Here is a 27,122-nt window from a genome sequence, read left to right as displayed (position 1 = left end):
CTCTCTCTCTCTCTCTCTCATGGTTAATCTGGCATCTATAGAAACAACAGCACTGAACTAACGCTATCACTCTCGATGGCGAAGAATTACGTGAGAGAAAACGTCCCGTTATCGCGATTCGGAGTATTAGTCGCACAATTAGAATCAATCGTCGCTTCTGCTCATCACAAACTTCCTGATCCCTTACTTTGCTTCGATCTTCTTTCCGATCTCATTTCCTCTATTCAAGACGAACCTAAGGTCTGTATCTATCTATCTATATCTATAATTTTATTCAGTAAGTTATATCTATATGTATATATCATTTTACGAAACTTAAACCTAATTCGTAGTAATGTGGAGTGTGTGACCTTAGTTAATTTATTAAATGTGAGCTGAAAATAAACTGTATAGCTGCTTCTAGAAGAATACACTAAATTAGATTCTATATGTATGTATGAGCACTCGAGGTTATAGACTTACATCTGTTGAATTAGGATAAAATGAGAAACTAGCAAACTGATTCGCCAATTTTGTATCGAACGGGGAAGTACACCAAGTTGTGTCCAACTGATCACAATTTGTAATTTTGTGTATCGAACTTTTAAGTCGTTGCTGTTGTTACCTCTTCATTGGGTGCGTGGTATTTTAGATGGCGTGGCAGCCGAAGTTTGCCACGTTGTTAGAACCGGCAACACGCCACGATGTTACAAGTTATAAGAGGTCAGATACATACAATAACAAAGATTTGAAGTTTGATATGCGTAGTAGATTTTTCGGAAGCTGGATACACATAATAGCATATTGTGACGAGTGTGATACATTTTGGTGCATTTGGCCTGAAGTTGTGAATCACATTTGAGAAGTTATTGAATAAATATGCTTCTTAGTGGATCCCACGTTCATATATACATGTAAATATCGTTACTTGATCGTCAAGTGGTATATGGAGTGAGCGATCATGTTTTTGAGAATCACGTAGGTAATATTTACCCTGTTTGAACACAATATTCTACATTGTGATGCTAGAGTGACAAACTAACTACTCTCCAACTTAAAGTTGACATCAAGGTTTCATGGTATACCATATACTTTAATTAGTTAAAAATTCTTTGTGGACTTATGGAATTTGACAAGTAGGTTTTGGACATCATAAGTCAAATGCGGATTTCTTATTTATGATTGGAGGGAGTTTTAGTTTATGATGGCTGTGCGTGAATAACTAAAAAAATTTGAATTTTCAGGAGTCTGTACTTCTGTGGCAAAGAAAGTGCGAGGATGCACTTTTTTCTCTGATAATTCTTGGTGCAAGGCGTCCTGTACGTCATCTGGCATCAACTGCAATGGGTAAAATCATTTATAAGGGAGATAATATCTCAATCTACTCAAGAGTGAGCGCTCTACAGGGATTTCTCTCAGATGGAAAGAAGAGCGAGCCTTTGCGAATAGCTGGTCTGTTACTTCAAGTTTGAATTCGATATGCATTTCTTTATGCGATATGAATTTTAGTTATCTCTTAATACCCATGTACCTGATCATTAAATATACGATCTATATATGCTGTTCTCATTTCTGTTTGACGATTTAGAAGGCATCAGACTTATTGTTAAGCTGCAACTGCATAGAGGGGTTACCATGTATGAATATGTATAAATGAAAGAGCATGTTATCAGTATCTCAGTTCATATTTTGCAAGTAATGTTTTGAATGCATTTTCTACTGATGATGTCATTGTGGAGCTGTAGATCGGTGATTGTATATGGTGGTCTGGCTGATTTTATTACAACTCACTGAAACTCTGTCACATTTATCAGCTTGTTTAGTGACTTCATCTAGCTTATGCTTATACATCTTGTTTTCTTGATGTTCATGATTTGATTTAATTTTATGTTATTTCTCTAGCCGGTTTGCCTTTTATTCTCCATGTGTTTTTTTTACCATATAGTAAAAGTTCTTATTTGCTTGAAATTAATACAGGTGCCGCACAATGCTTGGGGGAACTATATCGGCTTTTTGGGAGGAAAATCACATCTGGATTGCTTGGAACTACTAGTATTGTTGCAAAACTGATGAAATTTTCCGAGGTTACTTGGAGACCATTTCTTCTTTCATTGTACCACAATTTGGTGAATCGGTTTTATTAGGACTCCAAAATAGTGTAAATCCCTAAGAAAGATTTCCCTTTGTTGGCAGACATGTAGAGTTGTTGGTTTTGTTGTGTGATTACTTGATTTTATGAATCTGATGACACTACTGTCATTCTCGGAGCTTTATGTAGAGCCTAAGTTGTTAATAACCAATCGAACTATAAAAGATAATTCTGATTTTATTAATGGAGTATTTTTTAGGTTTCAAATTTTAATATCTTAGAAGTGCTAAATCTAGGGAATATGATCGGAAAGGAATAAGGGCAATAAGAGTTTTCAAATTTCTGACAGTCTTTACTTCAAAGATTATCTTACAGGTTATAATAATTGGCTTAAAGATTTTGCTTGGATTGTTTGCATGCTTTGGTATTACTGTTGTTTTTGCTGTTTTTAGTTCAGTTTGTAATAGCCATTACTCCTAAATAATCTACCAACTATTTTAACATTGTGTATTAAAAGGCATGAATAGTTTTACTTCTGGGAATCGTGTCTTGTTCTTCTTCACCAATCAAGAATGTTGTTGGTTTTGAAAGTCATAAGCTGTTTCATCGAAATGTGTTCCATTCTCCTTTTCTTATATATAGAAAAAAATCAGTAGTTACATAGTTTTCGCTTTAAATTATCGGATATGTTTAGTTGTAAAAACTAGGGTACTTTTTCCAGGAAATAAATTCAAGGGCAACTAGAAAGGACACAATATGTTCAACTTGCACTTCTAACGCAAAGATATCGTAGAAAATATATAATCTCACATATACTTGCTTTTTCTGTGCTCTGCCTTTAATTGAGCAATATACAGTACTTGTAGAGAACTAGATCTGTAGGAAAATCCGTCCATCGTATAGATCTAGTTTCCTAGTCTACACAAAATTTACTTTCCTGTTGTGTAACTACATTTTTGAGAGCTCACTTTTCTAGTTTTTAACTAAATTTCTTTTCAAGCAAAGTAGAAATGGAAAACTCACTATGTTTTCTAAACTTTTGAAAATGAAGACAACTAAACATGTTTTCCAAATTTATAGTGGTTCATTTTCTTAAAAGTTAAAAGTAGAAAACTACAGAAATATTTCTGCTAGTTAGGCACCCTTGATTGTACCTTATTTTTTGGCAGTGGCATGGCCACATATTCGAGGGTTAATCTGCTGATTTATGAGTTAACCCATATGGCCTTCTAAATTCTGCCATCATCAGTGCTAGCTGAATAGTTTATCCTTTTTTTTTATGGTTTTCTTGTAGGAATGATGGATGCATTTTGTTTGCAAGTTATTTGAAAATTAACTCCAAAGCCAACATGTGACAAATTAAGGATTGTTTGATTTGAAGTATTAGCTACTGGCCTTATAATGTGTCACTTTTGTGCAAAGAAAGTTACTGTAATTACTAGTCTCTTCTATTTCAGATTTGGCTTGGAAATGGTAAAACATTCGTGTTCTCCAATAGCATTACCATTGGAGTATGTTTTTTTTTTGTTCAAAAAATGGTATTTTTAACTCTTAACACAACCACCATACACATGATGGTATTTAAGTGGGACAAGGGGTGTACTACGGAAGTGCATACTTACTATTTGAAGTTTATTTCATGTTCTCCATCTCAGTTTATGTTATTGTTTCTTCGTCACCTCAATTTTTTTTACTGCATCATTCTTAGGATTTTGTGAGACGAGAGGCTTTGCAGATGCTTAGAAATGCTCTAGAGGGTTCTGGTGGCAATGGTTCTTCTTCTGCATATGCAGAAGCATATCGTATAATTATGCGACTAGGTGTTGGAGATAAATCATTTATCGTCAGGAAAGCTGCTGCAAGATGTTTGAAAGCTTTTGCTAACATTGGAGGCCCAGGTCTTGGGGCTGGAGAGCTTGAAAATTCTTCTTCTCATTGTGTCAAGGTAGGGTGTTTTTGTGTTCTTAGTTACTCTCTAGTCTGTAGTAGAGGTGTTAAGATGTGCGGTGTGGGAGACTTTCGACCAGTCTAACCTATTTGTTTTTAGCTAAGTTTTCTAAGTGTACCCATTCAATTTTTTAATAGCCAACTTGACCCATTTACCCATAAGTCGAAGCTGTTACCTTCTAGTACATAGTATCAAAACTCCATATCTGACTTTCTCTACCTTATAAGGCTCTTGAGGATCGTGAATCATCAGTTCGTGACGCTTTTGCAGAAGCTTTGGGCGCCTTGCTTGCTCTTGCATTGAACCCTCAAGCACAGGTAAATAGATTATCTGGTTCTTAAAATTGTGTGTCTATGTTTTTGCAATGTGTACTTTTCTTTTCATTTGTCATAGCCATCTCACATCTATTTATCTTCTAGGTGCAACCAAAGGGGAAAGGCCAGCCTAATCCAAAAAAACTTGAGGGGAGTTTGCAAAAGCATCTTATATCTCCCTTCACGAAAGGTCATTATGTTTTGGATTAAGCATATGTCTCAAAGAATTTACTTATGGGAATTTAAGTACTAAACTGTTAATTACAATGGATCACGATAGAGTAATCAATTCATCACAAATAGCTTAATATGTTAAAGGACCATTTGAAAATACGAACGACAATGAATTAGGTTTCTCGATATATATAGTGTTTTGATGGATATATATATATACATATATATTTTGCAGCTAGTGGTTCTCGTTCCAAGGATCTGCGAGTGGGTCTAACCTTATCATGGGTGTTCTTTTTACAGGTATATTATTGTATCTTTTGCTATGTTTAAGAACTTTAACAACATCTGTCCATTGTGCCTTTTGCTTTTCTGCTATAATTTCCCAAAGTATGAAACTATTCATATTTCTTGCTGTCATGTGTCTATCTCCATTTCTTTGCTAGTCTGTGGTTTGTGTATTATTCCTCTTCCTCAAATCATGAACACTCATTATAACAAGTTTCAAGTTTTAAAGCGATATCTTGTCATACTTCATTTATTTTGAACTCCAAAGTGTTACTTATCTTCTTCCCATGCGCCAAATTTTTATTTTTTCACAATGATTTTTAGTTAACTAACACAAGGGATTGAAAACCTTTCAGCTCAGTATCTAAATATATAAGTATGTCCTTAAGGCAGATTGAAAGTAGACTATACTTGAACTGAGTTATCAGCAGTGTTGTAAAATAAGGTTTTAAAGGCCGTTATAACGCTTAAAGGTGGTCTGCCATTACGTTAGCTATCTTGTAGGGTAGATTTAAAGGTTGCAGTCAATAATGCTCAAATGACATGCTTAACGGGGCTAGGGCTATGGATAATAAATAGATACATATATTTAACCTAATGCTTTTATGTTTATTAGGACAACTTTGGTTTTGGGTTCAATACAATTATCTTATGAAATAAAAAGATGACTTGGTTAAATTAACACCACCAACATTTTAAGTTAGGTACATTATTGTTGTAAGTTTTAAATATATATAAAAAACCATATAAAAATAAGTATAAGTATCTTATGTTATGCTTTTTCGTTTTTTATGGTTAGACTTATTTTATTGGGATATTGTTAATACATATATTTTTTTAAAAATAAATTTCTTTATAGGTTATAGTCTCCGTTATAACGGCGTTATATCTCTGCGAAATGAGATTTATCCTTAAAGGTGGTCGGTCGCCGAGTGACCCCTGACCGTTATTTACAACCTTGGTTATCAGAGTTTGAAAAGAGTAGGCTGTTACAAATTGTGATCTATCATTGTAGGGATGGCAATGGGGTGGAGATTACCTGGGATTTCATTTCCTATCCCCAATTTCTACCTTGAATCCCCATCCTCGGCCCCATCCCCGTCGGGGAAGGAGTTGGGTCTCCATCCCCGTCCCTAACGGGATCAGGGGTCTCCATTGGAGAATTGGCCACTCGTCTTTGTCCAAAAAAATAAATAAGTTGATAGCTCAAGCTTGTTGGTGGACATTAAAGTTTTCAGCTAGTTGTTTACACAAATTAACTAAAGCTTGCTAGAAAGTAGAAACCAAAAAGTGAAAATTACATAACCACCGAGTTTCCACTGATAGTCGATAAGTAATTAAGCCAAGGGATGGTTTGTGATATATATAAAAAGAGAAGCCTGGGTAGGGTTTTTTTTTTTCCTGCGATGTGGGATATATTTCCTATGCTATTAACGCTAGCAGTCTTAGATTTAACAATTAAGCAATTGGTAATGGATGTTTTTTGAATTTTTTTAATCGTATAATCTAATTTTATGAGTGAATACTTAATAAATATATTGTTAACTTAGTCATTTACGTATTTAACTACTTTGGTGGTATCAAATATTGTGAAGGTATTATGGTTTTCTGTTGCATCTTACAACTCAAGTTTTCCAAAGCAGTATCTTGCTGCATTGTTAGAAATGTTATGATTTTATCTGTGAAATCGTATTATTTGATTATTTTAATGATGATGGATTAAAATAATAATAAATATTTTATACTTAAATAATAAATAGACACAAATATATATGTTTATGTGTGTGTTTGTGAGTGGGTTTGGGGAACAATATTCATAATCTCATCCCCGCTGCATTCCCTACCCATACCCCGTCTCCAAACCCGGTCAATTGGGGGTATCCCATACTACCGGTCAAACCCGATTTGGGTATTAGATCTTCCATTGGGTACGTTTTTTTTTTTTTTTTTTTTTTTTTTTTTTTTTTTTCTGTCCGTAGATCTATGTGATTTGTATGGATGCCCGATTTCGCTAGATTAAAGTTTTTACTTGGTGAATAACTGAATATGCTCATACATTATTACATGCCTGGTTTATAAATAATGATTTACTTTTAATTTTGAATTACATTTCAGGCCATACGTCTTAAGTATATGCATCCAGACAGCGAGCTCCAAAATTTTCTTGTGCAGATTATGGATATGCTTCGTACAGATTCTTCTGTAGATGCACAATCATTGGTATTTTGCCATGTATATGTTGCTTTATCTTATTTTATAATATAACGTGGTGAAAATTGCTTGAAGTACTCATGGAACTAAGTAAATTAATTTTATTTATAGATGGTGCAGGGTGGCTATTAGCTGCAAAGTTAATTCATTATTAGTCCCTAAAATTCCTACTTAAGTACAAATGCTGCATCAGATCTCATGTGAATTTGTGTTTGATTAAAAAATAAGTCATAACAGGTTAATTTCTAAATATTGTGCCACACACACGCACACATATAGTTCTCTATCATCTTCATTGACTAGATTCTACACTTTTGCTTTGAAAAGAAATCACTATTTATAAGATTGGATAATAATTAAAGTATCAAACATTTAAACAGTTTTAGTCAAGATTGCTTTATGAAGTAAAAGTGCAATAGTGTTATGTAGTAACAACTTGTTTGCCAAATACAGTATTTCATACTTTTTTTTGCGGACTAACGATCTAAAATAATAACCTACTTTTCCATTTGTTTTTTTAACCATCCCACTTTTTTATGTCTCAACTAACCAACGAACTTTTCAAATTTGTCTTTTTTAACCATCGTGTAACTCGAATATCGAAAAGGGTGGTAAAATCTTGTTAAGCTAGATATGACATGCCATACGTTAACTTGTAAATTCGTGATAGTGATGTGAGGATTCTCAAAACCTTATTTGTATAATGTCTGGAGAATCCAAATGCAAGTCGTAAGCTAAATTTGAGAACCCAAATTGAATAGAATCACGCTCGTAAGCTAAATTATTGTATGTTATATTCAAAGGTTGTAAATTGTAACAAAGTTATTCCTAAATGCTGTTTCCACTTACTTCACAGGGTTTCTAGCAGTAGAGTTGATACTTGCTAATATATCATTTGTATTTTTTGAAGGCATGTGTTTTTTATATACTACGGGTGGGTGTGATTGATCAGATGACTGAACCTACACAAAGGGTTTTCTTAGTTAATCTAGGGAAGCAGGTATGCCACAATGACTCATCTGATCGCTTATTATATAATATTTTTTTTCCTGATATGATTAGTTCAAATGACTTTGTGCAATACTCTGTTACAGCTTCAGTCTCCTGATGCAAGTCCATCAATGAAAATTGCTGCTTTACGTACTTTATCATATGCCTTAAAAACATTAGGAGAGGTGAGTCTTACTTTAAGGCTCTTTTTTTCAATGACATAGGAGCACTAATTAGTCCTTTGATGATTCCTGTATTTATATCTTGTTAAAGCTAGATTATTTACTTGTATATTATGGTTTTTGAACCTTGCTATCGTTTGTTGCTGATTGATTTGAATCTCGTTTGGCAATGAGACAAAGATTGTTATTATATCCATAAAGTTCTCATACACTATGACAGTATATGACCTTCAGTTTCTCTGTCCATCTTCAGGTTCCGCTTGAATTCAGAGAGGTTCTTGATGACACAGCTGTAGCAGCATTGTCTAATTCATCACCACTTGTACGATATTGATTTTTATGCTGTCCTTTTCAGTTGAATTTCAGATGCATATTTTTTTTATTCTTGCCCCGGTATAAATTAATAAAGTTGGCCTTTGCTTTGGTTTTGATACAAGTGTCAGTAATAACTCAAGTTTCATGAAACAAACCTAACAGTTTTATAATCTAAAGTTTATTCTATCGGTTATGTTAATTCACTTGCTACATACTTGCATGAAGAATTGATCCAACTTGACTGTTAGGTACGTGCCGAATCTGCATTGACCTTGCGTGCACTGGCGGAGATTGATCCTACTTGTGTTGGTGGCTTGCTTAACTATGGGGTCACCACACTGAAGGCACTAAGAGAAAATGTGGCATTTGAGAAGGTATGGCATGAGTACATTGTTTCATGACTTCTTCTCATGGAAAGATAGCATTTCTATACGTTTTCCATAGCTAAACGTCCAAACATATATATCTCTATATTCTTATGGTTAGTTGCACATCTTAATCTTGTTTGATAGTAGGCTAATTGCTTGGAAAGTACTCCAACTTTGACACTTTTGTTATTGTGAGGCTCTAACAAAAAAAAGTTATATTGTGAGGAAGGAAACCGGTTAAAACGTCTTTTGCGGGATTATGACTTGCTTTCGCTGATGTGGACAATTTTTTAACCGGTTGTAATTTTCTTTTTTGTTTTATGTACAAATAATCTGCCACATACTTCACCATCTACACATATATAACACTAACAATTAACCCAATCAACATCAACATGTATATATAATGCAACACAAAATCAGCCTGATTTTGATTTAATAACCCAAATATCTACACATATATAATAACAATTAATCCAATTATCTTTTATGGAAATAAAAAAACTTAACAAAATTAGCCAGCCATCGATTTTGATAAACCGCAACAAGCCAACAACCTCAGCTTGATGGTCAACGGGAGACAAACCATAGACACACAGATCTATACATATTCATATTCATATACACATACATATACACATGTATAAATCGTTGTCGGAAATGAAGCTCGCCGGAATCTCCCACACGATTATCTCCAGCGGTAATTGTTGTTGGCGGCTGTGAGATTTGTAAAAGAAGCAGCAGCAACAACAATTGTTTTGTCTCTTCTCCAGGCGCCACAACGCTGCCGGCGATCGTATCCACAACGCACCACCCCCTCATTTTTCTCTCCCACCTTTATTGTCATTCTTATATATATATATATATATAGTGAAAAGTTATTTTGAGAACCCTTTTTTTTGCGAGAACCTTTGAGAACTTTTCAAATAAAGCCCAACTGATGATTGTTCTTTACATGAAAATTGTTTTATGATTGTTTTCTGAATAACTTATGTGTAATTTTAAAGTTTATAATTGTGTGGAGCATGGATTATCATCCGTTATACAATTATGTGGAGATTTAGATTTTTATCACATATGCATGAATATTGCTATAATTACATGTGATCATAGCAATATTCGTGCACATGTAATCAAGAATCCAAATCTCCACATAATTGTATAACGGATGATAATCCATGCTCCACACAATTATAAACTTTAAAATTACACATAAGTTATTCAGAAAACAATCAAAAAACAATTTTCATGTAAAGAACAATCATCGGTTGGGCTTGATTTGAAAAGTTCTCAAGGTTCTCGCAAAAAAAAGGGTTCTCAAAATAACTTTACCCTATATATATATATATGATTTAATTTTTTGTTTACACACATTAATCAGGTTGGGATTGTGGTGGTGTGATTAGGGTTTTTTTAAGAATGAAAATGGTGAGATTGATGTTATTGAAAGATTAATCTATCCATGGTAATACCATTGTTATTGATTTGGATTGTAAATGACTAAATGTTGTGGCAGTGGTGGGATATATACATTATTATTATAGATAAAAGATAAGATATAGATTCTGAATGGATCTATGGATTTGGTCACATCTGATATGCAAAAGGTCAAGGAGTGGAAGCAGCGGATTGTTGGGGTTAAAGTAGAAATATACAGATATACACTATTATATAGATGGTGGAATATCTATGTGGAAATGAGACTATCAATTAATGAGGTGTAATATCCATGTAATCAGTAAATGAGTTAAAAAAAATGAAAATGTGTTTCAAAAATATTTTTAACTGGCTACTTGTACGGAGCCCGACAAGATGTTTTAGCCGGTTTCCTTTCTCACAATAGAACTTTTTTTTTTGTTAGAGCCTCACAATAACAAAAGTGTCAAAGTTGGAGTACTTTCCAAGCAATTAGCCCTTGATAGTAATATGTCTTTTGTTTTTTTAACTTGGTCAAACTGATTATCTATGTTAACCTGTCTTATTTCATTTTCTGTTTTTTTTTTCCAACCCTTAAGTTTTATTTTTCTTAGATTATGGAGGGAAACTAGTAGTGTCAGTAATTATTGAATGTCTGCATGTGTGAATATAAGTTATCTTTAGCTCAGGTATCCACATACTACCTACCCTAAATCCCATATACCAATGCTTAAGTACTATTATACCCCTGTAGTAGCCAAATAGGCTGGCACCGATACATGATACTGTCAAAGGTCATACAGGTTGTCTCTATTGATAAAGTAATATGATCTCGCCAGTTCATACTTCATAACGATATATTGATTGTTGAGCAAAAAGCCAAAAATATTCAGTATCTTGTATTCTGAACATAAACATTACCCCACTTTTATACCGTGAAACTGTCATTAGAATGCATTTGTACGTATTCCAATCCTTCTGGTTTTAATTAACCTTTCTAGTGCTACATTGGAACAAGTTGGAGTTGCATGCAAAATTTGCTGTATAACTTTCTGTTGGATTTTGCCCAGGATGTGCCCTGAATTGTTATTTAAGATGCCAGCATGCCTATATCGTAAGGAGTCATATTTTTATTAGTGTAGGTGTTTGAAAGAGTCGCAATTTTGAGCTTCACTAGCTCGAGTTTGTTTAGGTCGAGCTTGAGGTCCAACACAAGTTATTGCTTGATTTGTTTCACAAGCTGAGGTTATAATATCAAATATTCGGCTCCACTTGTTTGGAAGCTCGTTTAGTTATTTCGAAAATAAGGTTATGTTTTGATCATAAAATGAGATGATTCGAGCCCCAGCTTGAGATGTTAAATGAGTTTGAAAACTCGAGCTTGCAATGTTAAACTAGTTTATCGAATGTGAGATTAATAACGTGAACTAGTTAAGTATAAAAAAGTTCAATAACTAAATGAGCATCGAGCTCGAAAATGAAAATTTTGAGACCAAGCTCAAACAGAATTATATAAAGTTTACGAGTATATCATTATTCCCTGTTATCTTTTAAGTGTATATTTAATGATTGTTTTGCCACAATGGTTTATAGGGTGACAATTTGAAACTTGAGCTTGATTCTTTGAGCGGACAAGCTACAGTTTTGGCTGCACTTGCATCTGTTTCTCCAAAGCTACCTCTTGGTTATCCAGCTAGGTAACATCAACTATGCAACTTTACCGATTCCTTTTTGCATACTCTCTGGACTTGCTTTTGTTCGTCGACTTACTTGATTGATATTTTGTGATTCTGAAATAACGAGCATTTTATGTATATTGTTGTGCCTAGGTTGCCTAGAACAATGCTTGATGTTGCCCGGAAAATGCTTACAGAGGCTAGTCGCAACCCGCTGGTTGCAACTGTTGAAAAAGAAGCTGGATGGTTACTTCTATCATCCTTGTTGTCTTCCATGCCAAAGGAGGCAAGTATTTTTAATTCTTTTAGTGCTATATTATAATAGTTCTTGATTTTTGGGATCTGCATGAATTGTACAGGAGATGGAAGACCAGGTGTTTGATATTCTTTCTTTATGGGCTGATGTCTTTAGTCGAGCCCAAGACAATCAAGTGAATATAACAGAGGACCTGTCCTTCAAAATAAGGTCAAACTAGTCCATACTTGCAAAATAGTTATGCGTTTTCTTTCAAGCTTTTTTAATGTCAATTATGAGAATACGCATATGCTTTCCCGAAGATTTACCTAAAAACTTTCAAGCTTTGTATAGACCTATGTTTATAAGTACCCTTATTGAGGTTTGCTCATGTTCCTTCTAGAGTGTGGTCTGCTGCGGTTGATGCGCTAATTGCATTTATTAGATGCTTTGTTTCTCAAGATGCCGTGAACAAGGGGATCTTGCTTCAACCAGTACTGCTATACCTTAATCGGTATGATTAGAACTTTATAGTGTTAATAATGCCTTCATTTTCAACTGAGGATGGTATTTTTTTTTTTGCTGATTCTTCAATGTATGTTAATAAACAGGGCATTGGCTCATATTTCTTCCTTATCAACTACAGCGAATGATTTGAAGCCTTATATGGACATATTCACCAGCAGAACATTGATTGCTTATCAGTCACTTTATGATCCAATGACATACAAGAGTGACCACCCTCAAATTATTCAAATATGCACCAGTCCCTTTAGGTAAAAAGAGGTTCATTTCTATGCATAATACTTTGATTTTTATACTTTTTATGTCATGCAAGATTTATGAAGTATAAGCCTTCGGTTTTCTATTTGGGGAACAGAGAAGCATCCAAGTACGAAGAAAGCTCCTACCTGAGAATACTTTTGGACAGTAGAGATGCTTGGTTAGGTCCTTGGATTCCTGGAAGGTATTTACCTATTCTAAACTTGCACTTTTGATGCATATTCAATATCTGATTTTCATTGTGGTTTCACCAATTGGCTATGATTTCTTATAATTCTGCATGGTGGGTGTGCACTATTTTGTCTCTAAAGTTTGTAAATGCTGTTTATTCTTGTTGGCACGTAGGGATTGGTTTGAAGACGAACTTCGTGCATTTCAAGGTGGAAAAGATGGTGTTTTGCCTTGTGTATGGGAGAATGAGCTCCCCAGTTTCCCTCAGGTAGAATGAGTTATCCTCTGGTATATTTTGTTGACTTACACGGAAGAGTTATTTAATTATCCTAGCTTGTTTCATCTGCTGGCTAAACACATGCACTGTTGCAACAGTTATTATTTATGGTACTTTTTGATTTCTTCCTTGACACACTTTTCGTTATAGTTAAATGGTTTATGTCCAGTTTCTAAATATTACAAGTCTAGACGTCTGCAACGGTCTTCAGATCTTTATTTTGTTAGTAAATAAATTTTCTAAGGAACTTAATTTGTACACTTATTGTAGCCAGAGACTATTAGCAAGATGTTGGTGAACCAAATGCTCCTTTGTTTTGGGGTTATGTTTGCTACTCAGGTAGCGTTTTCTTTGTGTGAATTCTTTCCTCTTTGAAGTGGTTATAATGATTCCTTGATATCATCATTAAATTAATCTGAATATTACCCCAGGATAGTAGTGGGATGCTTTCAAATCTTAGCATACTGGAACAGTGTCTAAAAACTGGAAAGAAACATGCTTTACATTCAACCGTTGTCACCAACATATGCGTGGGCTTACTCTCTGGATTGAAGGTTTTAATACTTTTCTTTGTGCGTCTACTGCATAATTAGCTGAGTTCTAAAATGGGTTCTTTGTTCCACATTTGCTAGGCCATGCTTACACTACGATCTCAACCACTAGAAATGGAGGTTTTAAATGCAATTCAGGGAATCTTTCAGGTTTTTTTTTTTTTTTTTTTCTCTTGTGTACTTTCACATTTTACTTGCTTATCTCATTAAGTCATGATATTCCATACGCTTGTGCCCTTACGCTCTTATCTGGTAGATATATGACTCATGTCCTTGGCAGAATATTCTAGCCGAAGGTAGCATCTGTGAATCACAGCGCAGAGCATCATCAGAAGGGCTCGGATTACTAGCTCGCCTTGGAAACGATATATTTACTGCCAGATTGGTATATTCTTAACTATACATTCGTCCTATGTCATTGTTTTTTAACTTGATTATGTGCATGTTAAACATCTCACTGGTGCTTCATTATTTCCATACCTTATGATGCTGGCTCTCTTCTCTCCATGTCATGTATATCTGTGAATGTGCATTTGTCATGTATTTTCTGACTCCTATCTTTTTTTTTCTTCTTTTTGTTTCAACCAGACTAGATCACTGCTTGGTGATGTAACTGGGGTAACAGATCCCCACTATGCTGGATCAATTGCTCTCGCTCTTGGTTGCATTCACCGCAGGTGTGCTACTTTTCTCTGAAAAGTGTTTGCATAATGTCCAGCTTTTGTCTGTATTTACTACTACCTTTTCTCTCTCTCTTCAATGCTTTGATATTAGATCTATTTTCAAAGACTGATCGACATCCAAAGTATAATATTATCTTAAGTTTATGCTATTGGCTTTATCTAAAACAACTGAGATCATCATTGCCATGCTGCCTGCAGCGCAGGAGGAATGGCATTATCGAGTTTAGTACCGTCCACCGTGAATTCTATCTCTTCACTAGCTAAGAGTTCAAAAGCTAGCTTACAAGTATGGGCTTTGCATGGACTTCTTCTGACTATCGAAGCTGCTGGCTTGTCCTATGTATCACAAGTTCAGGTGTATTCTTTCGTATATTTGCATTTCACCCTTAACTCTTAATCTCTTATGTGACTGTATATAAGATTTGTAAAATGTGAAGAAATTATGTTCCTCTCTTTGAATTTTACCGTAGTTATATTTTGTTTAATCTCTTTCTAGGCAACACTTGGCCTTGCTATGGATATCCTTTTGTCAGAGGAGAATGGATGGGTGGTGCTTCAGCAAGGAGTAGGTCGTCTCATTAATGCCATAGTTGCTGTTCTTGGTCCGGAACTTCACCCCGGAAGTATATTCTTTTCTCGCTGCAAGGTTTGTAATTCATAAATTTTACATCTCTTTGAAACCACATTCATCTTGAGTGTGACATTTTTTTAGTTTTTGAGTTAGCAATAAACCTCAGATAATGTGCAGCATATAATTGTTTGATTTTGTACAGTCTGTCATCTCGGAGATAAGTTCACAGCAAGAAACAGCGACACTTCTCGAGTAAGCGACCTTACTATTCATTTGCAGGCATTTTGTTAAAAAATGGCATTCGATTTTAGACCTTATATTAATATATTATACTTTGACCTGATAGGAGTGTTCGCTTTACGCAACAACTTGTCCTCTTTGCTCCCCAAGCTGTAACAGTTCATTCTCATGTGAAAATCCTCCTCTCAACTCTTTCATCAAGACAGGTAATCATTGTTGGGGATTGTCAAAGTACTTGTATAGTATGTTTCTTGATCCTGAAACAGTTTTTTCTTTGTAACAGCCAACTCTGAGACATCTTGCCGTGTCCACTCTCAGGCATCTCATTGAAAAGGATCCGGTATGCAACACTTAATGCTGCATTTTGTGTTCTCCTACTCTCATCTGAAAGGGATCTATTAAGCTTGCCTTTTCATTCTGTTATTGTTATTTATTATTTAGATATGGTTTTGAGATCAGCGCTTGTTTGCTTAGGCATTATTTTTACAGTAACATAATAAATTAGAAGAAAAATATCTTGATTGCTGGCATAGCCACTGAAGTTAAGTTCTTCATGGTTGAAGCAAAATCACCCTCCTTGATTTGATTGTAAATGGTTACTTCTCCACTTTTTCAGTTCCAGTTTAAAGTTGCAAAACATAGAAATTCTCATTTCGTTCCAATGGGGTTGGTGGCCCATTGGTAAGGCCTTTGACCTTCGGAGGATCCACCTGGGTTCGAGTCTCACTTCGGGGTGGATTAATGGGGGTTTTTTCCGAGAGTCCTACGTTCCATCCATGGCATTCGTGTTATTTAGGAGTAGGAGTAGAATAGTATGCCGTACAAAAAAAAGAAATTCTCATTTCGTACTTTCAGTAACTTTCGTTATTGTCTATCTTAAAATCATTAACTTGTTCTAATCTAGCTTAGTATGTCTATTACTGATGGAATTACTTGCAGGGTTCCATTATTGATGAACAAATAGAAGAACATCTGTTCCACATGCTAGATGAAGAAACAGATAAAGAGTATGTCTCTATCATTTCTATATCATCATTATATTCATTACGAGGTTGTATGCAAAAACTTTTTCTGAAGATGACAAATTTGTTAATCGGCTAACGGAACTGATGTGGTGCCACGAGGCACGGCCATGGAAGTAATGAAAGAGAAAAAGTTATGTAGTTGCACCATCTGTTCTATCCGTTTGAGTTTTGCTTCGAAACTCTGCTTTATTTGCTTTGGATGTTTTGTCTTCACAGATTTGCACTACCATTTATTCCTTTACATGTTTTAGGAAATTTATGCAATAATAATGTGGAACTGTGGATAACTCTAGGAAATCAGCCTTAGGAGGAGGTTATAGAAAGAAGCTCATGACCCTCAAGGTTTTATAACACATTCCAGTAATACAAGAAGCTTATCTATATATATATATATATATATGTCATACTAACATTCTACCAAAGTCGTACAATTAGGACTTCGATATGGGTTTATTCTGTTTATCGTTTCGGAGGTTATGTTATTTTTTGCTTTTTTTTGGGCTTTTTTTCATTCTTCTTTGGCACCTACGGTAGAGATCGGAGGTATTTGGCCCCCAAAAGGGATTGCGGTTTTAGATCCTTTGGAAATCCCTTTTCTTAATACTCTTATTCTCCTTTCATCCGGAGCTGCCGTAACTTGGGCTCACAACAAGAAAATGGCGCACGCGGGTGCTAGTAGAAATGCTGCACCTCACCTCCGACGAACTTTCTTTTTGATGCCGAATGCTATATCGCCTTGTTGGAAAATAAGCCGGTATAATGAAAGAGCCACCAGGAAAAATGATCATCAATGGTTACATCAAATTAAAACTATATGATTAAGGGGACCTATCTAGAGTTGATTCCAGTGTTCATTCCTTTGATTTTATATTCCTTAACAACTAGAGCATTAACAACTATGGTTATTACTTTGTATCTAGATATCAACAACTAGAGTATTAACAACTACGATTATTACCTTTTTCTACAGTTGTGAAAATTATTGATGCCTGTTAGATAATTTTTGTTTTTCTAAATGACTATTGGTATTGAAGCAATGAAGCTTATGAGCATGTTTTATAGATTCGACTATGAAGAAAGAATTACTCTTGAAAGGAGAAATCTTGTAAACTTCTTTACTTATTTTGACAACAAGAATATCAGCTATTTATTTCCAATTTATAACCTAGTAATAAACCAGTGAAAATTCTACGATTATAGTTGTCGAGAAGGCTATATATATCTCTAATGCACAGATTTACCAATAGCAGAACCATAAAGAACTCGAACACGTTACCTATTGCAAAATTTCTGCAGCTATGTCAGCATTTTCACCATAATTCATATATGCAATTTATACATATTTCAATTTTCTAACGTATAAGGTTTCTTTTTATTACCTAGGATTGGGAATTTGGTGCAAACCACAATTATGCGACTGCTCTATTCATCATGCCCATTATTTCCTTCTAGGTGGCTGACAATATGCCGCAACTTGGTATATTTACTCTCCCTTCATATTTGCTGTTTTAGATTTCAAAGACCATAACAAGAGCTGTTGGTAGAGTTGCAAGTTGCAACTTTGGTAATGTTTAGGGTTGCCGAAGACTATCCCGATTTGAACCTTACATAAACTTTTGTAGTTGTAACTTACAAAATTCGATTTTTCATGACCCCAAAACTGTGTTATCTGATAATATATAGGTATGCCATTATTATATTATGTAATACACTTGCATCATCTATTGGACTATATCTACTTCTTTTAAATGTATGTCAAACTCTAGGATCAAATATACATCCTAGAAACCAAGGATATTGTCAACATCATTTTCATTATGCATACCTGTTTTTCTATAACGTTTTTCTGAGGCATAGCAGACACAATGAGGCTTAGTTTGAAATGCTGTCTTTAGTTTTTACATATTAATGCTTGATTTTAATAGCTATGTTTCATCCAGGTTCTTGCTACATCAAGTGGAAATACCAGAACCATCAAAGAATTGAATGACGATTCTGTTAGTGGGCCTAATGGGGACACATCGTATGGGGAAGATGATGAGAACATGGTTTCTAGCTCTCAAGAATCACCTGGGGTCAATTCTGCCAGAGACAAGAGCCTCAGATACCGGACAAGAGTCTTTGCTGCAGAGTATGTGCCTGACTATTAATATCAGTGATAATGCCTTTGCTAGTCTTTTATTCATGGTCCTAGATCCTAATATATTCATATCTTTAAGTATGTGACAGTGACATCACTTAAAATATCTGTCATCCTGCTCAACTGTACTAACGAATAAGTTCCCAAGCCTATTATAGAGGATTAGTCCCAGAACAAAGCTCCTATTTTTGATAGGCTAGTATTTGGTACTATTCCTGATTTTTGTGCATTTATCTTTGCATATGCAACTTTATTTTCAGTTGGGAACACTGAACAATATATCATGTGAACGATTTTGATGTGTACAGATGCTGACATAAAATAACAACTTAAAAAATCCTTGAGCGTGTATTTTAAAACCAGGGTGATGACAACTTAAAACAGTGACATGGCAGCATATAAATTTGTAGGTCATATGAATATGAGATTGTGTTACCTACAGATTTACTTAATTTATCTGAAGTGTAGTAAGTGGGATGCCCTCTCTCTTATATCTAAGCCTCCAAGGAATTAGCACCATTGCTGGATCTACTGGTTAGACTTCAATTTAAGATTGGTTTTAAACCATGTCTCTCTTTGGAATTAGGTGCTTGAGTCATGTACCAGATGCTGTTGGACAGAATCCTGCTCACTTTGACCTATCATTAGCAAGAAGCCAACCAGCGCATGAGCTCCTATCTGGTGACTGGTTAGTCAGCCAGGTTCAAGAGCTCGTATCTCTTGCTTACCAGGTGTCAAATATGAATTGTTATAGCTATTATATCATGTGGATGCATTTGTTTCATCTGTGGCAATTGTAGCCATTACTAATGTTTATATATTTACTTGTAGATAAGCACTATTCAATTTGAGAACATGAGACCGCTTGGTGTGGGCCTTCTAAGTACTATTCTGGACAAGGTACAAAACTATGATCTTAATAAATATAGGTTTAAAGGTAACAAATGTTTTTAGGTATCCCTACATTAGTTTACATAAAGTTTTAAGCGAATAACTGCTTGGCTTTAAAAGTTTCACTATATATGATTTTCAGTTTGGCAAAGTACCAGACCCTGAGCTTCCTGGACATCTATTATTGGAACAGAACCAGGTATGGGGGTGCATGCAATTCAAGTTTTAATTAGCAACTATATCCGCTTTGATGCCTCATAAGAGTAACTATATTTGCTTCTGATGCTATATGATGGTTGAAAATAAGAATATCTTCTAGTGCTCAATAAAGCCTAATATCTTCACATCTTTCAGGCCCAGCTTGTATCTGCTCTTCGTACAGCATTGGATGCATCATCTGGACCTATTCTTTTGGAAGCAGGTCTACTGTTGGCTTCTAAGGTTCAGTACACAAACATTCTTCTATTTCATTCTGTGATACTGGGTTTTCATAATGGTAACAATATAGATAACCGTTGCAGATATTGACAAGTGGTATGATCAGAGGAGATCAAGTGGCAGTTAAACGGATCTTTACATTGATTTCGCAACCCCTTGAGGACTTTAAAGACCTTTATTATCCATCATTTGCTGAATGGGTTTCATGTAAGGTATGGACCTTTTCCTCTCACTTATATATTTTCTTAGATAGGCTTTGTTATAAACTCCAATTTATCAATCTTCTTTCTACTGATGCCCCGTCTACCTTTTATAGATCAAGATACGACTCCTAACTGCCCATGCCTCTCTCAAATGTTATACATATGCATTTTTGAGGAAACAACACAGCATTCCAGAGGAGTATCTAGGACTATTACCATTATTCTCAAAAAGTTCAAATACACTGGGCCAGTACTGGCTGTCTCTGTTAAAGGATTACAGTTACGTATGCTTTCGCACACGTCCTCATATACATGTAAGCTATACCGATTTGTTACTTTTTGTTTTTAAAGCCAACTATAGACACATCATCTCTATAATATATTTCTCTTTCTGCAGTGGAAACCATTTCTTGATGGAATTCAATCCTCTCTTGTTGCCAAAAAACTGAAGCAATGTTTAGAGGAATCCTGGCCATTTATCTTGCAAGCAGTTTCTCTCGATGCAGTTCCAGTGGATGGGAAGGCAAGTAAATCTTCTAGAACAGAAGAAAACACACCCAAAAGTGCCTTTTTTTCTGGATACAATATGGTGGAACTGAAACAGCAAGATTATCAGTTTCTATGGAGCTTCTCTTTACTTGTTCTTTTCCAGGGGCAGCATGCTACTCCTGATAAAATCATTATTCCACTGGATTATGTAAAATCCTGCTTTGACAGTGACTCGCCAGTTGCCGACAAACATTCACCGGCGATGAAGTTCTATGAAATTATTTTACCAGTTTTCGGGTTTCTTTCTACAGAAAAGTTCTTTGCAACTGGGTTTCTTACAATTGATCTATGTAGGGAGCTGCTTCAGGTGATTACGGAATTTTAAATATAATAAATGTACATGTGGCTATAATTAACCTTTTGTTATCATCCATTGTTTTGGTCTATTGATATTGATATCTCTGACATTCTTCATGATCTTTGTTCGCTTATTCACGTTGAATCTTCAGTTCCGGTATCAACTATCTTTCAATACATTCTTGACCAAGATTAAACTTTATGGATGTAGGTTTTTTCATACTACATTTTCATGGAGGACATTTTGGACAGTCATGCAATCTCAGTTCTTTCACAGGTAAATATTAGCAGAGCCTTGTTTGCCTGACTTAATTCAGATTTCATGCATGTGGTGCTATGGATACCGTATGGTTAGAGGTGACATGGGCACCGTATAGTTAGAGGTGGAAAAATGGGCTGGGTAAGGCCACTGCGAATGGTGTCTTCGGACTCAATCAAAGAGTTTGTCGGTTATGTAAACCATTGACATGGGTGGTCAAAGGGGCACATCGCTTGGGAAGGCCGGATAACTGAAGAGGAAAAGACAAGGGGGAGTGGGTTCATGGTACGAAGTTTATGTATATATGTGTATGTATGTATAAATTAATAAAAAAGGTAGAGGGCAGAAGGAAGCAAAAAGACGCTGTTAAAACTGATGAAGTTAGTGAAGAGGGTATTGTTGGGAGTAGTTTAATAAGTCAAACATAAGTATAAGTTTTGGTACTGACTGAAGCCAACCAGATTGGGTTCACTGAAATTTCTGTCAACGTTATACAAGTTCAAATTTGATTACTTGTTTCTCTGTACCGGAGTGAGTGTTTCAACCTTGTGCTTCTATAACAGATTGTTCAGAACTGTCCTAAAGAGTTTTTTGAAATTGAAGATTTTGCATATCAGGCAGCCGAGCTTTGTTTGTCCTTCATTTTCAAGTTTTTACAAAGGTAACTCAAAATAATGACCTGTTTTTGCTGTAGTTATATTCAGCATTATTTTTATAAGTAATTTATAACCGAAATTATCGACTTATCATTGTTATGTTTACAATTGCTTTGGGTCGGCGCCATTGAAATACCATCCAGTCATTCAAATTGGGAGGATAAGATATCTCTGTCCCTCAGTTCGGCAACGTATCTTTTGATGCGTCTAGGACCCAAGGTAACTCACTTGATTTGATTTACAACTTATGTAGAAATTTTTTCTCTAGTCATTTCTGTAATTGTAACACATTAATAGTTGTATTATATATATACACACACACACACACACACACACACACACACATATATATATAGTCTTTATATCCAGTTGATATACTCTTCTAATTGTCTGTGCAGAAGCAACTGCGATTGGCATTAGCATTTCTGATTATTGGATACAAGTGCATTGGGGAAGCCTCAAATAGCATATGCTTGTTGAAATCTGTTGAGTATGCTCTATCTATGATGGTCATGCTGAAAGGGCTTGTTAACGGTATTTGTTTTTTTAAAACATGAACAGTATGCAATTTTGTGTTAAATGTTCGTAGCTGACAAGGCGTTTTCTGGCAGAGAAATTTAAACTAGATGATGATGCTCTTTGCTATTTAAGGACTATAACCAGGGCTTGTCTGAATATGAATGTTAAGTTAACCAATGACTGTATCAAGAGCATCCATCTGTTGGAGGATAAGTTGACAAACTCGTCTAAATTGCCACAAAAGAAGCTTGCTTTCTCTCTCGAGCAAATTATTACTTGTGCTAAGTTAATGTATGAAACTGAACTTGTTAGTGACGATCAAGAGAGTAAACCCCTATTTTATCGCATGCTGTGCCAGTGCACCATTTCTTTCCGTGAGGTTCTTAACGATCAATACAGGCAGGTAAGAACATGTGGCACCTGCAGTTGGTTCTTCTATTAGTGACAACCATGCATAATAGATCTGATTTATGGGCATTACATGCAGGCACATGCCATCGCCTTGCAAGTGCTAGCCAGTGTAATACGAGATTCCAATTCTGAAAACAACATATTCCTGACATTCTTTATTGGGGAGCTACTTAACGCTATCTTTGGGGTCATCAAGCAAACATTGCAGGTACCATATCGGTTAGAATTCTCCTCACAGTAACATCTAATTTTATCATTCTGACGTCCCCAACATTTATGACAGCAACCTGTTAAAAAGGAAGCAGTAACTGTTGCTGGAGATTGTTTGAAAACCTTGATGCTTTTGCATTCGTCTTCTAAAGCTGCAGAATCTCAGAGGAATTCCATGGGCCTGCTTCTTGAAGCAATTCTGATGATCATGTTAGCTTCAGAGAAAGATTTCTCTCAGGTGATCGCAATCCTCAACGTTAAGCACTATATGCCAAAATATTCATTTTTTTATCTTTTTTTTTTTTTTGTCGTACACATTCTGGTAGAGGTACCAATTTCGACCCCTAAACTTATAATTGGGTTTATATAGGTTGTGTTTCATCTTCAACAGTTGAAAAAAGATAAAATAGATTCGAGAATAATGGGTTTATTGGGTCAAAAGTCACCCAAAGTTTATCCGTAATGCATGAAATTTCCTAATTCTAATTATTAAGAAGCGTAGTAATAATATATTTTCTGTAATCATATTAAACGCATTAATGATTTGTAATTCATCTGAAGAATGGACAAAAAGTGGGTGGGCGTCAACCCAATCCAATCACACCCATATTAAAGAGTTTTACCTGACCCATGACCCAACCTGCAACCTTCCGTTTTCAGGATTATCCCACTAATCATCGATACATATCAATGACAGGAAGTCAAAGAATTAAGATCTGCATCCATGAGGCTTGTTTCTCAGCTTGCTCAAAGTCAAACCTCCTCAGCATACTTCAAGGATGCATTATTATCGATGCCTGTTACACGGAGGCAGAAACTCCAGGTGATATTTTCTGCCTGTGTCTTTGTAGACTTCACTTCAGTAATACTAATTACATGCTTTCATTTTATTCTTTTAAATCTTGTATTATCAGATGCTTAAACTACCTGTTCCAATGCGAATCCAAGACTAGGGTTTTTAAGACCACAAGAAATCCTTTAGACTTCCTTACTTTATTTGATTAAATGCAGACCTACTATCACCTATATAGTATTAATAGAACATACACTATTTTTAATTGTAATAGCTACCTACTTGGCTACATTACATTTTTCTTACTAATTTCATGAAAAGTATGAACTACAATTGATGACTTGACAACTTTTTTTTGGGCTGATATTTGCAATTCCATCTTGATTCCTGATTGCCAGTTTTTTCTACATTCAGGATATAATCCGTGCATCTGTAACGCAAGATCAGATTTCAACCCAAACTAAATCCTTGATGCCACCTTTGGTGATCAGGATGCCTTCACAAACAGAAGAAGCCAAACGCCATATTGCGCCTCCATCAACCGCCACACAAGTCGCCGACTATGCTAACAATGAAGAAGAGGAAGAGGAAGATGATTGGGATACTTTCCAGTCTTTTCCTGCCACTACAAATGAATCTAAATCTACTGAAAATATAAGTTCAGAAAAGAAGGTTTTGCAAGGAAACATAACTTCTATGACCAAAAGCTCAAGCTCAAGCTCAAGTGAAGATGAAGGGGAAGAAGATACTTTCTTCACAGAAGTTGCCCAACTTCAAACCATCAAAGAGCGTGATGATCAAGATAATGATGATGATGATGATGATGAGGAAAAAGATGAAGACGAAAGTTCTGAAGAAATTGAGAGCATTGAAAATCATGAGGATGAGGAGTATTTAGATGAATATTCTGGAGAAGAGAATATATATGGTGGTGGAGATGAAATTGAAGAGGAGACGGATGTAGATATATTAAGCCATATAGATCAGGTGCTATTTGATATGGCTGAGGAGAGCTCGAAATCTTCATCTACTTCTGAATCTGGAAATGAAGTAAAAGGGTCGTCTCATAGTAATGCTGCAACGGGTAAGGATGAACTTGAACAGAAGGAATTTTCAGCTGAACACTCGACCTCTCAATCCGGGAATGAAGAAAAAGGCTCAAGTAATAGTAATGCTGAGTCAGAGAAAGATGAACGTGAACAAGATGATGACTTCTCTGCTCAACTCGCTCTCTCTCACTCTGTTAATGAAGAAAAAGGCTCAACTCATAGTAATGCTGCATCGGAGAATGATAAACATGAACAAGAAGATGACTTTTCTACTCAACACACTCTCTCTCACTCTTTAAATGAAGGAAAAGGCTCAAACTATAGTAATTCTGCGTTGGAGAAAGATGAACTTGTACAAGATGAAGCCTTTGCTGTTGGACACTCTATTTCTGAATCTGTTAATGAAGAAAAAGGCTCAAGTCACAGTAATGATACACCTGAGAGAGATGAACGTGAACAAGATGATGACTTTTCTGTTCCACAATCTATTTTCCAATCTGTTGATGAAGGAACAGGCTCAACCCATGGTAATACCGCATTGGAGAAAGATGAACATGAACAAGGCTATGACTTTTCTGATCAACACTCTATTACTCAATCCGTTGATGTAGAAAAAGACTCAAATCATAGTGATGCTATACTGGCGAAGGATCAAAGTGAACAAGACAAGGACTTTTCTGCTCAACGCTATACATCTGAATATGGAAATGAAGAAAGAGGCTCTAATCATAGTAATGCCACATCGGATAAGGATGAACATGAACATGGCAAGGACTTTTCTGCTCAACACCCCACATCTGAATATATGAATGAAGAAAGAAGCTCAATTAATAGCAATGCTTCATTGGGGAACGATGAATATGAACAAGGCAAGACTCAACACTCTACTTCTGACCATAGAAATGAAGAAAACGCCACAACACATAGTAATGCTACATTGGAGGATGATGAACATGAACAAGACAACTTTTCTGCTCAACCTTTTACTTCTCAATCTGGTCATGAAGAAAAAGGCTCAACTTGAGAAGAATGAAGGGGAACATGATGACTTGCCTAGTCAAGACCACTTTCAGGAGGCTGAAATTCACCATAGCCCATAGGTACATAATATCAGTGGGTACTATTCACTTTGTCAAATTTGTTTACACGTTTTTGAACTTTTGAAAGATGGACCGAAAGAGAATGTGTGTATTTGTTTAACAGTTAGAGGCTTGAGCTACCTTATGTGTGGATTTTGATCTTTTTCAATGTTCAAATCCTCTGACCAACAAGCTTTGGTTTGCTGTCCATGGTTTCAAAGCCTTCTGAACTGTTCTGTCACCAGTTTTTGAAATATCTGTAGTTATTTATACTTGATGCTTTTATGTTATTTTTCCGGATACATGTAGAGATGAGCTAGTTTCACTTATGTGTTTGTTTTAAAATTGATATGTTCGAACAAAACAATAATCAATTGATCCCAATGTATTGTTCCTTATTTTTATTCATTTTTAGATTTACTGTGCCCTTTTGAACCAGAGGTGATGGACAATTGCCTTGGGGCCTCCAGCTTTTCCGGGTTGTAGGTTTTTCGTTAGGCGTCTGGTATCCCGACCATATTTTTGGTAACCCAACCAGACTATTAATGACAGGGGGCCGTTTTTACTCTACCAGATTTGCCATTACAGACAAGGGGCCCACACTATTTTGGAGCGATATGGTCGAGATATCAAAAATTTAGGTCAAGATACACCAGGCGTTTCGTTAATGTGTGAAGTCATATGTTGTCGGCCATTATCACATTTTATCTTTTTTTTTGGTGCGTGTGTATTTCTATTGTATAAGCTATTAATTAAAAGATATCTTTTATGTATTCAGAATAGTCTTTCATCAAAATTAAAAATCAGTTTTATAGTTGGCGATAATAAGTTTCATTTCAAATCATGTTCAGGATTAACTGCATAGTATGGAAGATACCAGAAACTCGACCAAGATATGAACACCTAAATAGGGTTTTTAACCGACTAATGGCATCAAGTTAGAACTAGAACTGCATCTTACCCAAAAGTTACTCAAGTTTTAATTAATGTAACAAAATTATTGAAAGCTTGGCAAATTTTTAGTAACTTTTACAAAGTGATGTATATATGGGTAGATAGGCAAGTTAAATGAACGGGTAGGTTGTAAGCTAAACGTATGCAGGGGTAGATATGGTCTATGGAGTTGAATGCGAGGATATAGCTGA

General features: G+C 35.5%; 1 protein-coding gene across 1 annotated transcript; it reads left to right on the top strand.

The window, feature by feature from the left end:
• Nucleotides 1-26,415, top strand: LOC122590226 (protein SWEETIE). The gene is made up of 48 exons (XM_043762561.1): nucleotides 1-240; nucleotides 1,224-1,431; nucleotides 1,957-2,063; nucleotides 3,777-4,013; nucleotides 4,244-4,333; nucleotides 4,436-4,520; nucleotides 4,740-4,804; nucleotides 6,905-7,009; nucleotides 7,911-8,000; nucleotides 8,095-8,175; nucleotides 8,426-8,494; nucleotides 8,736-8,861; nucleotides 11,865-11,968; nucleotides 12,101-12,233; nucleotides 12,307-12,413; nucleotides 12,586-12,696; nucleotides 12,794-12,958; nucleotides 13,063-13,149; nucleotides 13,311-13,404; nucleotides 13,684-13,752; nucleotides 13,845-13,967; nucleotides 14,046-14,114; nucleotides 14,245-14,349; nucleotides 14,553-14,641; nucleotides 14,846-15,002; nucleotides 15,144-15,293; nucleotides 15,421-15,470; nucleotides 15,565-15,664; nucleotides 15,742-15,798; nucleotides 16,398-16,465; nucleotides 17,867-17,960; nucleotides 18,424-18,614; nucleotides 19,210-19,354; nucleotides 19,455-19,523; nucleotides 19,657-19,713; nucleotides 19,869-19,955; nucleotides 20,036-20,164; nucleotides 20,269-20,469; nucleotides 20,553-21,011; nucleotides 21,213-21,278; nucleotides 21,824-21,921; nucleotides 22,060-22,135; nucleotides 22,315-22,450; nucleotides 22,528-22,838; nucleotides 22,923-23,054; nucleotides 23,130-23,294; nucleotides 23,754-23,879; nucleotides 24,264-26,415. The coding sequence occupies exons 1-48, from the start codon at nucleotides 76-78 to the stop codon at nucleotides 25,920-25,922; spliced, it is 7,467 nt and encodes a 2,488-aa protein (XP_043618496.1). The 5' UTR covers nucleotides 1-75; the 3' UTR covers nucleotides 25,923-26,415.
• The last annotated feature ends 707 nt before the right edge of the window (nucleotides 26,416-27,122 follow it).

Source organism: Erigeron canadensis, chromosome 2, assembly GCF_010389155.1.
Source record: "Erigeron canadensis isolate Cc75 chromosome 2, C_canadensis_v1, whole genome shotgun sequence".
In the NCBI taxonomy this organism is placed as follows: domain Eukaryota; kingdom Viridiplantae; phylum Streptophyta; class Magnoliopsida; order Asterales; family Asteraceae; genus Erigeron; species Erigeron canadensis.
This window is presented reverse-complemented; position numbering and strand designations above follow the sequence as displayed.